Below are 17,442 nucleotides of genomic sequence, written 5' to 3' on the forward strand. Positions count from 1 at the left end.
ATGCCTTTTATTTTTGTTACTTTCAGAAATTTTAAAGATACCATTTCAGATTATCTTACAGAATTTATAACCAATAGTACATTTTGACTGCAGTCAAACTTTAGGTTGTGTTTTTAAACCAGAGTCTTGAAAGCATGACCTTACCCACTCCTTCTTAAATTTAGCGTTTTCCTAATATGTTAATTACTTTCGTTGTTGAAAATGGAACTACAGTATAGAAAATGTTTTTGAGAATTATGATTTCTTTTGGCTTGCCTTCGTAATTAGAACAAATCTTTTACCATAGAAGAGATTTTCTTTTGAAACAATTAAAGCTTCTGAATAACTTCAGAGTTTACCAAGGTGGTGAATTTTGGTCGTTGCAAATTTTTATTTCTGGAGTATTTGATTGTTTGATTTAAGGGCTCTTGTTTCATTGAAGTCTCTTGGTGATGTAGAAAGCAATGACATTATACTGTTGTAAACTCCTATCAAAGTAATTTTTATAATCCCCTATTTAAATAAAATTAGCGTTAAGCTGGTGCACCAGTAACAATTTTAAAGGTTGGTTTTGGTGTGTTTTTTCCACATAGTCCTAAGGAAGTGAAGGGGTTGACAGGATATTGATGTAGCCGAAATAATTAATAATACACAGTGTAGGAGTGTAAGTATCAGCTAAAGATGCAAGCTTAGCTTAAAGTGCACCTTAGCTGGCTGTCAGCCTTTTGGAAAATCTGCTCTCCTTCAAAATGATTTTTATTCAGTAGTTACAGAGACGATGTGTGAGCGTTTCTCGGGTAGACTCGTAGAGGTGGTAACTTCTGGTAGCGTTCAAGTTTCTCTCGGTAGCGTTACACAGTAATTGCATTAGAGGAAAGAAAGTTTGGAGCTCTTACTTTAGTATTGTGAAACAATTTGACAGTTCCTTTTTCCAGTCCAACGCTTCTTAGCAGATCAAATAAGGGAACTTTGTCCCTCAGAGATGCTGCAGTTTTTCCACTGTGTTAGTTGGCCTAATATTAGTCACTTCTTGTCACAAGCCCCACTTTTTACTTGCTGGCTCTAGACTGGTAGCTCTGAAACATTTTTGGTTTGTGGACCGCTAGATGTGTTGCAGGAGAGATGCCGACTCCTTTATAGACAATATCAACTGTGCTGGTTTTGCTTACGTTTTGTGACCCCTCTGGACTGTTCTGCCTTGGAGAATCACGACTGCAACAGCTATTGCTAGCTCCTTTGAAGTAAAATCAGTCGGGAAGTCTTCCTTTTGGAAAGGTACCTTTCTGCTGTGGTATTCCCCCTGCCCCTCTTTTTTGTTTAATGCAGAAATGCTTTTTGAAACTTCTGGGCAACTTAGTTCTAGTGAACAGGAAATGTATTTTGCTCTCGAGTTTTGGTTGGAATAAATTTAAATGTTGAACTTTTTACGAGGGCCTTCTACCTGTCTGTCCCAAAGTTCTTCTCTTTGTATTTGTTACTCTGATAGAAGCAGAGAAGTTCGCTTTGCCGTGATGGAGTCTGCCTGGAAAGATAACTCCAGTGTCCCCAGAAGGGAAAGCCAGGTAAAATGTAGCATGTGTGTACATCTGATGGATCACCATAGGCATCCGGCACATTGTTTCTGTTCTGTTTCTGTTTAATGTACAAGTAACTTTCAGTAACTGGCACTCTTGGGTGGTGTGAGGCGGGAAAAGGACTTTCACGTGGGTTTTTCAGGGATATCTGGCTTTTCAGAATGTGCATGCTGACACATCCCGTTGTATCTTAGATCTTTGGACTGACGTCTTTTGAGTCATCGGAATGACTCTTAGGTTGGCATGGCAAGAGGTTGGACACATTATGGGGAGCGATTTAGATCATTGTTCCTTCTTGATTCATATGCTGCAGAGCATTTCATGGCATGAAGTGGAGTTCAGGGTTAAGTTGGAATTTCTCCCCCAAAGAAAATACAATGGCATGGTGTCAAAAGTTCTGGCTCTTGCCTCATCTGTCTTGAAGGTTTGTGCCATGGATAGTTCGCCTAACCCTGGTATGCATCCTCTCTGCCTCTAAATATATCTTTCTGTGATCTGCCTTGCCCCAAAGGAACACACCTGTCTTGGCGGTTCAGGTGCGATGTGGTTTATATATCAGAAATCGAATGCATTAGTGACTTTGAAGATTTAGACCAAGCATGTGAACTGGCAGGAGAAACAGAGCTGGTTTGAGGGAACTGTGTAAATAATTTTTATAGCCGCTTTAGGTATATTGTGATCTTGAAATTATTTATGCGGATATTCTATATCGCCGTGTCTGGTTCTTTTCTTGGGAGAACACAGTGAATTATCCTTTAAGGTTTTGTTTTGTTTGCTTTTTATTATCATGGCACACAGTTTGATCATCAGTTCAGTAATGAGTTCTTGATTTAGTTGAAAGGGGAGATAATGTTATCAATGTATTTTCTCTTTCCTGAACCCATGATAGTTCTGTTCAGACTAAACTTCAGCCAGCTGCTTCTCCTAAGTTCATTTCGTACAAACACACTGACATCTTGGTAGCAATGAGATGTGCATCTGAGTGTCACAGATGTGTTCTAGCCTATAATGTGTCTTGATTGTTTTGCTGTTTCAAGTGATGCCCACGAAATTAATTCTTGATCCTGAGTACGTAGGGAAAAAGAGAAGTTCCTCTTGGCTAGCCTCTGATTTTGGCAATCTTGGTGCTGTTTTCCCATCTGCCACATTGTCTTTGGTACAGCGTTCTCAAGAGGAAGCAGGGATTTTCATCCGAGGGTAAGCTGGGTGAAAGTTCCATAGTGGAAGATACCTCCATACCGCTAGCCTGAGAAAATTGGACACTTGATTTGTGGTGGTACCAACGTTGATTAGCAGTGTGAAGGAAAGAACGCTCTTTATAGAGGTACCTAACCAGGAAAGCCCTAGTATAGTTGCAGTTATCTTGGTCAGAGGTTGTGTTTTTTACTAATGTAAGCTGTATCTGCACTAGTAGGGTTTACCAACAGAGCTGTGTCAGTAAACCCTTTGTATCGTCATCCAAACTCTGTTTTAAGTGCCAGGGACCATGGCAAAAAAAAAATAGTTCTACAGAAAGCAAATTTGTTAAGTGGATAATGACCTTACGGATCAGCTCAGATATTGCCTGTACATCAGCTCCCAGTACTAGGAAAGTGATGATTTAAGGAAAAAAAAAAAAAATTAACTGAACAACTTTTTCCCCTTACTGAATGAGGATGTAATGAACTAGAAGGAAAGGATGCATAGTAATGGTGGGGTCATGATTCTGAGTCGTTTATTGATTGCCCTCTCCTGCTTTCTCTGTGACTCAGTGCGTAACTCCCATAGGTTATTTGTCAGGAACTCCCTTTTGCAGAGGAGATATATAATCATTGAATAATGTGCCAAGTTCTCTTGGTTTCATGTAGCAAGATTCAGCTTGGATCCATGACAGTTGATCTCAGAGTAATTTACATTTTAATCTTTGTGTCACGCCAATGAGGTCTCTCAATAGAGGTAAAAATGGCAGAATTGAGGAGTCATCTGTGGTCTCAGAGTCACCTCTCAGGAGTTTGACCAATTGACTCGACATCTTTTTGCAGCACAGCTTGCTGTGCCTGTTGTTTTTGGGTTTTTGCCCTAGTTATGTCAAACTAATGCGCAAAAGTAAACCCAGAGACGTTAAACTATGCTTTAGTGCATGTCATCTCGGCTAGTTTCTAAAGGGCTGTTGAGACTGAGGTGAGTTGTACAGTAGTCTTAACATAAATAATCTTTAATTGTGAACTCCCAAATTGATTATTTTGGAAGGGAAGCCTTAACAGATGTAGTATGTCAAAGCAGAGACTGATGTAGTTTGTTATATTCTGCCTATGGCAGGGGCCAGTAGTGATCAGCTAGGGAAGATGGGTACTCCTTGATATATCTTCCAGTTATTAAGTCAATGTTTTTAGGATGTTCCTGAGCTATGTTGGGTTCATTGTTTAACTGCCTGTTAGCTTCATGCTTCAGTGTTGTCAATTCTGAAGTGATCTTGTTCTTTTGTAGGTTATGTTTATAATAAAGATCTGTTGTTCTTCAGATAAATGAGATGAAGAGCTATGGTGTGTTGAACTTAGATAAACTTAGATTGAACATTAGAAGTTTCTAGCAGGCCACAGAATTTGGTCTCCAAAGGAGGTAAAGGAACCATGGGAAAAATATTGTTGATTTTCTTAAACATTATTTTAAAAAGTAATATTATGACATGGTTCTTACTGAAACTACATTTGGGTAAATAGTTTATCCATTTTAATTTTTTTTTTTACCTAGCTTTGTTACTTGTGCTTCTAGAGAATGGCTTTACTGAGTGTAGTTTGTTTTTTTTTTTTTTCTTGAGAGAGTATTCTCTAAAGAAAATTGTACCTTGGAGGATTGCACCTGGAGCAATCCCAGGACCATTCTCACAGTTTAATTGTTCTCAACTTCACTTCAAAACAAAACACGCAACAAGCACACGTGCATTTCCCTTCCTATCTTGTGCTAGTACTTACGATTCTCATCCTCCTTCCTTACATAACTAATTCATGTTTTAGATAATCTATTTTTCCTCTGTCCATTGCACAGGCTTTCTGGTTAAAACTAAATGCTGATGATGTGGTGCTAGTGGGGTCTCCTGTGTGCTTCCGATATTCATACAGCCGTCTGTAGTTATTGGATATGTTAGCTGTAGACCATATTGCACCATGTGAAATGAAGTCAGAGATGAAACTGCAGTGTACTTTCTGCCTCCCCTTTTGCCACTTCTTCACCTCAAAATCAACCCTTAGATGTATATCAGAAATCTGACGCAAAGAGCAGACCTGTGGAAAGGACTGGGAATAATATATACCAAGGACTAGAAATAATTACAAAGGAGACTCTTTTGCTTTGCATTTTTGCTTCCAGGGGTGGGTAGAATGGCACGTACATAATTGCAGCGTTTTTTGTCACGTAACAAATATTCTGGGTTTTGTGATGATGCAGTAAAGGCATCCGAGCCAACAGGGGATTGACTGTAATGCCAGGTTATGAGAAAATTATTTGAGCTTCAACCTGGCCAGAAGTGGGCATATCATCTGACAACTTTTCTTGAAGCTTGAGGTAAGTTCCTCTTTGTGCGCAGCGTGTTAGGGATGGTAGTTACTTTTCGTGGTGAAACTTGTGATGGTTGCTCTTAAAACAATGTATTTACCAGGGAATGGGTGAGGCATTTACATGCTTGTCTCTATACTGTATTGCAGTGCAGCAGTAAAGTTTGTGGGGAAACGAACGGGTGGGGTAACTCTAAACAGTACACCAGGGAAAGGAGCTGAGTCATAAGAGTTTCTTGAATATGGAGAAAGAGGTGGGATCTCATATACTAAGCATTAGTATTACCAAGCTTTTTTGCTTATGCTGGATCTCTGAAGCCCCTTAAAAGCTGCAGCCTTACTTAAAACCAATTTCTGCTTAAGTTCTGCAAAAGCTCCGTAGCTGTGTTGTTAAACTGCAATGAATATCATAATGTACAAGTCACAAAGTATGATGTAGTTTTAGGAGGCTGCAGTGAGCTGGTGGAGCCTAACGGCAATAGCTGCCCTTCTCTCCCCCAGCATGGCGCAGGTGTCTGCTGGAGAAGTGGGCTCTTGAAGAGGCAGAAGGATCAGTGAAGTAATTGAATGGCAAGAGAGAAGCCTGCTTAATGAAAGGAATCAGCTGGCATTTGACGCTAAAGAAACAAGCGGGGCTGTGAACTGCTGGGGACTTAATTGCTTGGAAATTTTCCGAAAGCGAGAAGCTATTTCATATTATGTATTTCATTTTTATGTAAGAATTTATTTTCCAATTCTCATTTTTTCTGATTCCATTGAATTGATCTTTTTTGTTCACTTAGTTGTTCATCCATGTTACAGCAGAGAACTTTTTTCTTCACGATTTTAATTTTTTTCTGAATTAAGTTACCATTCTTAGGGGATTTTTTTTTCCCATTTTAATCTTTAAGTAGGTCACACCACAAATAATTCTGTGATGCAGAGTTGTGAAACTCCTTTTGAATCAGATTAAAGTTTTTGTGTGCTGCAGACTTGATAGAACAAGTTAATAGTGAATTTTAAGGAAGATGCTAGTGTTCAGTGGTGGGTGGGACATGCCGGGTTTGAGATGGACATGCCTGTCTTGCAAGAAAACTTGTACGTGTGTTATGTTCCTCACAATGTATCACAACAGATCCAAACAGACCACGGATTGCTTTAGCCATTTAGTATGTCGAAAGTTTTACTTCTTATATGTAAGACAGTTGATGCAGTCCTTCTATCCGTGTTTTGAAGTTACCTGGAAAGAAATGTTGAAAACATGTGCAGAAGTATTTAGAAGATAGCAAAAATGCTCCAGAGCTGGAATATACTCTTAAATTTTGCCAGCTGGTAGTGCCAGTCATTACCGTTTACAACCATAGCCGTTCTGTTAACGGCATGCTTATGCAGGTAGAGCCGTGGTTGTACTAAATAGTTAATGCTGGAGCCCTGAAACAGATTGAGGTTTGGCTTCTGCTCTTTATCGGTCTCATTTCCTCCATGGTAGGAAGGTTTTGCTTGTGAGGTCGTATTAATAAACTTCACTATATAGACTTGTATTTTGGATGAGAGGCTGTCACATTTCAATTTGTTTGGCATATCAAAAAGAAAATTGGAAAACGATTTTGGTACAGTGAATTGAAAAATGATTTTGGAACCAGCGTGCTGAAAGAAGTAGACAACAGCACGTGAAAAATGTGGAAGAAGGTTTCAATGATGAATGTGATTACTCAATTTAAATAATATACAGAAGGAAATGATGGATGCTGCCTTTGGTCAACTATACTTCTGCAATTAGAAGTGGTAAGGCCTTTGAGGAAGACGGGCTGTGGCCAGGAATTCGCAGTGATGAGCTGGCAGTGGTATTTTGGGTGCTTCGGAGTGGCACCTGGCTGCTCTCCTGCCGTGCCAGCTGCTGCGCAGGGCAGCTGCGGCTCTTCTCCCTGACGGCACTTACAGAAAGTACCATCGGTAACTTAAGTACGCCTAAATACTTGGGATAGCCAGTAAAATTCTATAATCTTGTACAAGAGGGCTGAATAGCTAATACGATGTCTACTTCTCTCTTTGAAGTACTTGAATGTTCTTTTCCCAAGGAGCATGGTAGCTTGCATAAAAAACGGTTCTTGCATCAAAGGACTGGCTGTCAGTCAGCCTTCTGGATGCTGGGCATGTGTGACAGTAAGGCAGTGCTTTTAAAAACGCACCATTTCTTGATCTGTTTCTGGTTTTGTCATTCTAACCAGCCTTCACAGCGGTGAATTCTGGCTGAACCGACTGCCGCTTGTAACAAGAAGACCTGATGAAAACTGATTTACGTTACTGTTTTCAATATTGGCTTAGTGATCCTTGTTAATCCAAGAGGCATACAACAAAAGAGCAGGTTCTGAGACGAAATCAGTTCCATCAGGACAAACACACGCTCACTGTGTTCTATTTTTAATACAAAATCCCTCTTTTTAGCAAGATGCGGCATGTTTTTTCAGTAATAGACTGATAAATTGTCAACTAAAAATCTATATACAGAGTAGACCCAACTGTTTATTGTGAATCTAGGTAGACTTTGTAGGCTCGTTGACTTAATTGTATTTGCTTAAGTCAATTTCCCATGTGTTAACACCACTGAAGGTAGTTGACACCTGATAAAGATTTCAGGATAGGGCTTGGCAGCATCCCTCTACCTGGAGAAACAGTTGTTGTGCCCTTCCCTCCCTCTGCCTGCTCCAGCCAAGAGTGCCACGTACCGCTTTATCTTCAGAATCTTTCAGAAATTCCCCCCCCCCCTCCTTAAGTTGGGTTGGTCTTCTGCCATTTTGGTGAGCTCAGTTGGCACGCTGGGCATTCAGACCAGTATCAGACCACTCAATAACTGATAGAGAGTGACCTTCCCCCTTCAGTCCTGCTTTTGATTCAGCTCCAGCCTTACCGTGAAGTGCCCCTGTGGTGAGATCATGAGATGCGGGAGCTGATTCACAACTATTTGCCTGTCAAAGGGATGCTTTTTCTACATTCCTTACACTACTCATTGCTTACTTTATTTTTACGTGTTAGTTTTCTGATAGCTTAGTGACTTGGGTCAGCTCATGGATGGGTCAGCAGGCTCTGGCGTAAAAGCAGGGGAAGGAGTGCGGTGCTGGGAGCAGCAGGGGAACGGGACCTCCCTGTCCGTAGCAGACATTGGCTCATTCCTCCTGGGGAACCTTACCATTAATTATTTGGCCTTATTAAAATAATGTTGATTTTGTTTGATTTTCAGCAGTTTTCTTCTTATGTGCACATTAACTGGATGTCACATGTGCTTTTTCACTAGGCTTGGATTTTTTTAACGTGTGCGATTGTAGTCAGGAAGTGGCTGAAGGGTTTTTTCCTCCTCTTTTCCTCATTAGGAGCTTACTAAAAGCAGTCACCTTAGACTCTTGGTGTGTAAACAAGGCAACAGGATCTAGCTGAATACTTAATATAGTGCAATTAAACTGTGAGACCTACAATAGAATAAGAAATTGAGCTTATTGTACCTGGTTGTTTCACAAAATTGGGACTGTGGGGGCTTTTTTACATTATTTAAGTAGCTTTTTGCATGGGGGAAAGGCTCTCCTGAGCTGGAGTGGTGTGAATACTTGAATTCATTTGGTGCTTTATTTATGGTTTATACTTCTATGCAGAGAAAAAATGGTTACAACTTTTGTATGTTGTGGTAATTCATGTTATGTCATAAGCAGAAAGGCTGAGTTTGCTCTCTTATCTTTGCTTATATAGCTGGTATTCCTTTACCTTCATTATACTTCTAGAAGCCTGCATCGCTGAGACTTCAGTGCCAGTAATTCATTTGTCTGTGGGGTAACTATTTGCACATACCACTGCAGTCGTGAGTGTTACTATGCTATTTGTTGTACCAGTATCTTTCTTGAAAATAGTTATGCAGGCATCTTACAATACACTTAATTGAAACAAACAAACAAAAAAACCAACAACAAACAGCCAAAACACCACCTACGACAACAAAAAAATGCTTTTCTGTTGTTAAGTAATCAGGTTTTCAACTGTGGCATGTGTTTCTGTTTTATAGGTAGCGCATTTTCTGACCCTTCAAATAAGAAAAAAAATAACCATTACAAGAGAGAGCATATTTCAGCATAGTGAACCTATTCTTTAGAGAATTAAGTTTTAATAAAAGAGAGGGATTTGTTTATCGTGCTTCTGTATTTGTTCTTGCAGCATTTTTTTGCTGCAAGAGGGCTGTCCTCGCAGAGAAACACTTTTAAGTGCTGTCTGCTTAGTTAAAAAACCAATCTTGTATATGGGATGCATTAGTTTTAAATTGGACATTAATTGATTGCGTGGTTAATGCAGTGAATAAAAAATAGAAAGCCTTATACATAAAGCAAACTGTGCACGGATGCATGCTGCATTGACAGAGCTGGAAGTTATATACTATCTGAAACAGTGGGACTACTATCTCTCGTTATCACAAAAGCACAAATGTCCCAGCGCGCCTGAGTGTGTGTCAGTCGCTCTGTGTCAGTTGTGCTCAAATCTCTGGGTATTTGGCTGCATGCCATATTGTTGTTTGATGGTCCATTTGGATTTATAATGTCATTTAAGATTTCTAAATATGGCTGTGTCACCAATACTTTGAGGACCTTAAATTTTGTGAGGTTGGGCATGTTTGAGTAGTGGTGAAATGAAACTCATGCCTAAGAAAGGCTGAGTTTTGTGTAATATCATTCATGGTCTCTTTTAACAAATTGATAAAAGCAGTGAGCTTTCTGGGAAGGTACGATAAAGCAAAGTAGAGCACAGGGCTGTCCACGTACTTGTTGCAGTTTAACTCTTGAAGAGTCCTGTGATCCCTTTCTTAAGCCACAATCAAAATCTTATTATGGATTCTGGGATTTGCCAGGCAGCCTGGTGCTAGTAATGTGAAACAGTTATCATTTGACATGATGTAAGGTCTGTTCTTATTTACAGAAAATGTCATTTGATGTTGTTTCCTTTTTTTTCTCGGTTTGCAGATGTGGGTGGTTGCAGTTCTTTCCGATCTCACACAGATGTTGTCATTGTCTATTGTGCACAGAGTGCTGCTTTGGGGTAGTTTTGCTGGGCTGAAAAGGGAACAGCCTGTCTATGTTCTCCTCGCTGCACGAAGTACAGTTCTGAGAGACAAAGGGACTGCTCCTCTTTTTTTTTTTTTTTTTTTTTTTTTTTTTGACAGGATGTGGCACAGGTTCTTAAGTAATAGTTTTGCTTCAGGGTTGGTGGGGTCTTCAGTCTTGAGGCCCCAGATGATGTTCCTGGCAGTGCCACTGCATTCCTTCCAGTATTAAAATTGAAATAGCAGAAACAATGCATTTATTCCATTTTATTATATAAATGAAATACCTTGAAGCAAAATGTCACCTTCAGTAATCAAAGATGTGGATTTCCTTCTTACTGGCGCTGGCAGTCTTTCCTGATTTTTCTACATTGCTCCCAAGAAATTCATTCAGGAACTTACCTGAATTTGGAAAAAATGTTTAGTATAAATATATGCTAGTGAACTGTTATTAATTGATTACTTGCTATTAGATATGCTAGTACATACAATAAAAGTTGTGTATGACTTGTGTATGCATGTAGATATATCTGATTTATGCAGAACCTGGAAGGTTTTATGAATATGTCAAAGTGGTAGACTATTTTTAATTTAAAGAAGAAATTGAGCACTATCTAGAGGAAATCAAGTTTTGCAAACCTAGACATTGGGCACACCGTGAAGACAGTTGTTTGTCATTATTCTATATTTCTCCATGTTACATCTGTTATCCATATTAGTCTTTTAGTTTAGAAGTAACATAGTTGTGATCCAGAAAATTAATAGACACATTTTCTTGGTCTTGATTTCTTTTCTATGTATATTGCTGTAATATCAGATCTTGTGATTCCATATAGTATTTTTATTCTCTCAAAGAACGGTTTTGATTCCTACTGGATTCTAGTCTATTTTAACACATAATCGAAGGAATTAAGACTAGCAATTTTTTGAGCTAATCCTGCTCTGTTACATGGGCATAACCATCTTCCAGAATGAATAGGCTGAGTAGTTGTTAAATACTATTATTATTAGTGATGATATGCAAGCGTGAAAGAATCCAGCTTTGTTTTCAGGGCTCATTTTAGTTTGGCAGGAGTAGTAATCAAAGGGAGAGATAAAGGAAACATCAAATATTGCTGTGATGCTTGAGGTATGTCATCTGTTTTGTGAGGAAATTGTACTTCTTTTCACACTTGTCTCTTTCTAGGAAAAAGAATCCCGTGTGAAAACACCGTATATTGTTCATTAAACATTGTTTTAAATGCTGCTACATTTTCATTAAATAACAATGAGTAGTTATGCTTTTCTCAAAGGTAGGTTTCTGTTCCATTACATGTGATGAAGTTGAGGCATAAAATTCTCTTGTCTAAGGAATGACCTGTGGGAACTTTATCTCTTTGGGTGTGAGTCCTGTGTTTGCAGTTTCAGTGTTACAACCCCTTCTTTGTGCAGATTATGAATGATTGATTACTATAGTGAGAAAATTATTATACTACAAAATAAAAGCAACAGAAAGTCCGTGATCTGCTAAAGAATGGAAATGGCTGGCGGAAGGTTTTGTTTCAACCGTTATGCTGATACTTTTATCTGAAAGTAATCTGATTAGAAACTATCTACCTTATTATGCTTTTTGTCAGCTGTGTTAGGTCAGTTGCAGGCATGGAACAGTGAAGGCATGATGTCTGTAGCTGGTTACTTGAAATACCTTTTTATGGAAATTTTCTTGGCTAAAGATCTGAGTGCTTCTGTTCGTCACCTTTAAACTGTTGCCCTTAGGGCCAGCCCAACTTGTTTGTGTTAAAAATCAAAATAACTCAAAAATGACCTCAAATTGGTATTTTTAATCCTTGATCAAAACAGGATTAACATTTTGGAGTTCATGGTGAATGAGCTGGTATTTTAATCAAGGATCAAAGTGCATGGTATTAGATTTGAAACTTTAACGTGTACTGATTACAGCTGACTAGTTACTAACTTCATGGACGTTGTATGGAGATAGAAATTACTAACTTTCAGGGTAATGTCCCTTCTTTGTAATGACAGTGTAATCTCTGCTCTGTCAGCTTCGGCTGTCTTTTGTGTCTAGCAGAAGTAGCACTGTCAGCATTTTTAATGCAGGATTTCCTGTTCTTTTCTGTCTAGATTAGAGTTCTAGAAGTATGCTTTATGGAATTCACTTGTAAGAAGTTTTTATTATTTAAATGTGCGTGTATGTGTTTAGTAACAAAAGCTTTTGTATACTCATTTATACTAGTAATACTTTTCTATTTTGTATGCAGAAGTGAATATATATGTGCGTGTGTAAAAGCAAATGTATGTAAATATACAGAGGAATGAATGCATTTGGATTCGAGAGCCAAATATTTTTAGGGAAGGAAAATTGCTTCTGTAAGAGAAGTGTTATCTTTTTGAAAAAGATACATATCAGGTGTTTGGTTTTAATGTTTTCAAATGCCTTATTCAAGTCCCTGTTATTGGTGACAAATTTGGTTTCCCATAAAATGAGTGGGGGTGAGACTGTATTTCAGTATGAAGTTCTAGTAATATTGATATGAAAAAGCCAGGACATACCAAGTTTTTTGACATAGGAATAAGCTGCCCTCTGTAGTCTCATCTGGATCGTGCTCGTAGCTCCTGCACTACGGCGCAGGCTTTGCATTTGTTATGGAATGAACATGGGTAAAAGCGTGTACCTGGATGGTCATTGCAGAGCCGCTGAGACACGATGGCTTGGGTGGCAAAGACCTAATATAAGAAGGCATTTTGCTTGACAGCATTAATTGGAATAATTTATCCTTGTTAGTCTTGCCCATATGTGGCATTTGTACAGTATGTGGCTTTGGATATATTTAATGTACTCCTTTAATTTGTTCCTGTAGCATAAGATATTGATCCTAATGTGAGTTCATAGATTCTGTCTGTATCTTGTGTTTTAAAAGAGTTAGAAACACAAGCATTTAAGTTTGTCGTGGCAAGCTCTTGTTCAAGTGTCAAGGGTGGTTATTCCACGTATGAATACCTTTGCTATTCTCTCTTGATCTTCATGTGTATTGTTATACTGACCTCGTGTTTCTATTTTTGACGTGCTCTTTTTTCTCCTTTTTTTCCAGGTGAAGCAGGAGCTGTAGAAGGAAGACCTTCTGGCTTGCAATCATGCCATTCCCTTTTGGCAAGTCCCACAAGTCTCCTGCAGACATAGTGAAGAACCTGAAGGAAAGTATGGCAGTTCTAGAAAAGCAAGATATCTCTGACAAAAAGGCAGAAAAGGTACAGTTGGGACTTTCCAATTGCTAAGCAGTAATTGAAGAGGGGAGGGGGGAAGAAATGTACAGCAGTTGAAACTGAGTCGATTAGGAATTATTTTTGGGTTTTATAGTGTGATAAAGGGTAAGTTGTTATGTACCTTTGAACAGGTGTGTTTCATGTTGGTTGGATTTGCATTTTTATGCCACTCGCAGGTAAAATAATTTGGTTTGGAACAGTAGGATGTCGCGTTCTCTAATAAGCAGCTCACAGCCATACAGTGTTCTGGTGCTCGTGTCCACTGTAGTGGCTTTGCTACTGTACAGTGGTTCTGTCTGTGCTCGTCCATGCAAATGTTCAGAGAGCAGAGTGTCTCTGTTACTGAAACCGAGGAACTTTGTGTCTCTGTGGATGTCAGCAGAGGATATACTTTTACCTTTCTTTGCCTTTTCTTCAACCCACAGGAAGAAGTGGTGAAAAGCTCCTGTGCTGGTGCAGTTTCCTTTAGATAGGGTGCTTTCCGGCTTCGGGGTCTGTACCTGTCGACAGTCATTTACTTCTGAACTGGTAGTCTTGATGGCTTTACTAAAAGTTCAGCCTGTGTGCAGCTGCATCCCATCTAGCGATTCGTATGGCAGGGGTATTTACTGTTTAGATGAAGTTTTTCATGATAAACTCAGCACAAGGACATAGATTTCAATACGTCCAAAAAAACCCTCAAACCAAACCAAAAAAACAAGCAAACAAAACATCTCCCTCTCCAATCTATCAGCTTTTGAGGCAGGCTATGATAGCCTCCTTGGATCCTCTCCCAGCATTATTTAACTGTTCTGTGCCATTCTTGGCATCCTTACAAAGTCACATGTAGGAGTTACTCACAATCTTTTCCATGTTCACCAGTACTTTTAAGCAGAGTGCGGCCACCTCCTCTACATCCCGTTTCACCTAGATTTGATGCTACTACTTTAAGCACAGGACAATCTGGGTCTTAACCGAATTGCATCTTTTATCCTGATAGTCTTTAGAATCAGCACCTTCTACCCCAGTGCCAGCACACCGTATGTTCCAGGTCTTTTGTGGTGTACCACTGTATCTTTCCCTCATGGTTTTTCTCTCTTGCTGGAGAGGAAAATGTTATGGCCTGTTACGCAGGCCTGTGTGGAAGCTGGGAGGATTTTCCTTGCTGCTGCTTTTCTTCTTTCTCTAATAAAAGACATCTGTCAGGAGGGGAGGGGTAGGTGCATTCTGAAGAGCCTGTGATGAGACATGGCGCTGCCTCCTTCATCTCGGTCTCATTATTTATTCCTGGAGATGTGGCTTGATCTTAAAATCTGTGCTTTTTTGTATCTTCCGTTTCTTTTTGCTTAGACCTCTAATGGGGAACAGACCAGCTTCATTCCATTGTGCATAGCTGTGCACTGTATCGCATGCCTGTGTTCTTGATGCTGTAGCTGAAGATTATTACGTACCATTTGCTTCTTGCTGGCCTTTAATCCCATCTTCTTTAAAGACCTCGTTTATGTGAGGCTGCTGCTTTGACAAGAAATACTATGCTAAGCCTGTAGAGCTGTTTCTCCTGTGTCGTATAGAAAGCAACACGTTCTGCTTTAAGGGGAAAAGAAGGCAACCCATGCTCACTAGGTTAAACGTGAGGAGGGTTACTGACATTTGTAAGACCGAGCTTGGTATGGTAGTGCTGGCCTCTGTCCTCGTTATTCACACTGGAGACCAGTTGACGAGTCTGAACATTCACAACACCAGTGTCCGCACCTTCATACAGAGATTCTTCAGGAAATAGTTGTTTCATTGGCAAGTCAAGACTTCCATGAAGGTGACGGTGGCTGTGGCAGTTTATCTGAGATTCTCAGATTTTTCGCTGGTTTGATCGAAGAAGTTCTTCAATACCTTATGGACCAGTCATCACATCTTTGAGGGTACAGCTCTGATTAAACACCCTGAATTCATGCCCTCTTCCTGTCCAGTCTATCGAAATGCTTGGAGTAACTTTGGAGTAAAAAGACAGCAAGGGTCTGAGCAGTAGCCATTATTAAAAAAGAAGAAAGATTTCTACATGCCCATATCTCAATATTTGGGCATCTTTTTATCTTTGGCTATGCCTTTTATTATTATGATCCTTTCTGCAGTGTAACTTTCCAGCCTCCTTCTGGGAATTCTGTGCTGATGAAAGGGCGAGTTCTGTGGCTAGTAGTGGATCAAAAATAGAAAAACTTGCTGCACATAAAGCACAAAAATTATTATCCTTTAGGAAAAGAGGAGAAGAATGGCAGAGTTTTTCTTTTTTTATAACTCCATTTTATTAGTGATTAGACTTGTGTAGAATTCTCTCTCTCTGCCTCTGCTTCATTGTTGCTGTTTCATCCAGGGGTGTGCTTTTGTAGCCTGCCAGATAACAACAATGAACTTTCAAGGCTAAGCAGCGTGGTACATATTGAGTGTTCATTACTGCTTGTGGTACAGATAGCCTTTTGGATGCAGGGAATACTTACTTTTCCTACACTACTTTGTTTCTTTAAGTACGCATAGTTGCATATTTTCTTTACTCTTGAACATACGGAATTTGAAATGTGTATGTATATTAGACTAAAAAAAATCTTAGCACGTGTTGAAGTTGACCTGAACGTTTCAAAATTTAATTGTTCTTTTAAATATTTCTTCCACAAAATGAAATTAGTTGTAAATGCCCTTTTGTTTTATACAGTATAGCTGGCTGAGGTTCCAAAGACAAACCAGTTCTTTTCTACTGCAGTACCACAGGGGTTTTATTATGTAGTTCAGTGTAGTTCCTACCGTGCAGTAGCAACACAATGCTATTATGAAAATATTTAGTTTGCTATATAGGGATGCTCTTTGACAGTTTCCTAACACACTTGGAAATACAGATTTGTAAGAAAATTAGATAATTAATTATGGTTGAACAGCATACCTCAGTTTTTTCAGTGCTTAGACTGAAATTTAAAACCTTTAATGTTTTGTGAGAGGAAGAAAAGGCAAATTAAGAAAGAAAGATTTTTTTTTAATTTTGGAAACTGTGTGTTCCTGTGTATTCTTTATAATCAAAATGGAAGACATTCTTCAAAGCAAAAGATGTAAAACAATGGTAGTGATCACGATGCATCTTGTTCAATGCATCACGATGCATCAATGTTCAAACATTCTGCCCCGTAATACTGGAAAATCTGTTTTAGAAATAAAAATCTGAAATTCACGAAGTGAATTCTGGTTGCGTGTTAATCGACCTTTTTTGAGCTCTGTGAATACTGGAGAAAAATTAACCAGGTAATTCTCCAGGTCATTTTGAAATGTTCTTTTAATTTTGTGGTAGCTGCTCTAGGACCGGAGATCCGAAGTGGCTGTGAACGCTGGGCTGTGTGTCGCCTTGTGTACCGCAGCTCTGGCTGCTTGTTGGCTGCAGTCTTGTACTTAGGATAGAGGCGATAGCTTGCTGTCTGTTAGTATTGTGGAAGGGAAACTTGAAATAAGTGCTTTATAACTGAAAATGTGTTCATCGCATATGCCATTAGCTTTCCATTACTCGTGTTTTTCAGAAAGGGGGGGCTAAAGGGAAGGGGAAGGAAAACTGCTTTCATATAAACAGGACCTACCCTTGATCTAGCCCATTAGTTAGTCGCTTATTTGCATCTCTTCCTCCCCTTTGGCTGACATCAGCATTTATTTTTGTACTACCAGTTCACTTGGTTTGTGGCACACATTTACTGTCGTGAAGGTAAATATTTACTCATGTAATAAACTTGTTCTTCCCTACCCTCTGACCTTGGGGTTAACCTGCTCATACCAGCTCTGGTTTTGGCTTTCGGATAATTGTTTCAGCCATGTTGTTAACCCATGCGGGTTGACTATTGCAGGCATGGTTGGCCTCTCTCCTTTAAGTTACCGGTTCTATACAGTAGATGGTACACTGTATGTATGGGATAATGCAATATGCTGTTTTGATTCAGCTACCCGAATGCAGTATTATGTCATGTTGCCATAGGTCAGATTTCATTCAGTGAGTTAATTCTGTCATTTACAAAGCAGTAACATTTTGAATTTATTATGCACATGT

General features: G+C 39.3%; 1 protein-coding gene across 1 annotated transcript in view; it reads left to right on the forward strand.

The window, feature by feature from the left end:
- CAB39 (calcium binding protein 39) overlaps positions 1 to 17,442 on the forward strand; it is a 42,993-nt gene that overhangs the window by 8,452 nt on the left and 17,099 nt on the right. The window contains exon 2 of the mRNA XM_082487099.1: positions 13,226 to 13,382. Coding sequence (XP_082343225.1) covers positions 13,269 to 13,382 — 114 coding nt within the window. The 5' untranslated portion in view covers positions 13,226 to 13,268. The remainder of the gene's footprint in view (positions 1 to 13,225; positions 13,383 to 17,442) is intronic.

Source organism: Vanellus vanellus (assembly GCF_965231255.1).
Source record: "Vanellus vanellus genome assembly, chromosome: 8".
Taxonomy (NCBI): domain Eukaryota; kingdom Metazoa; phylum Chordata; class Aves; order Charadriiformes; family Charadriidae; genus Vanellus; species Vanellus vanellus.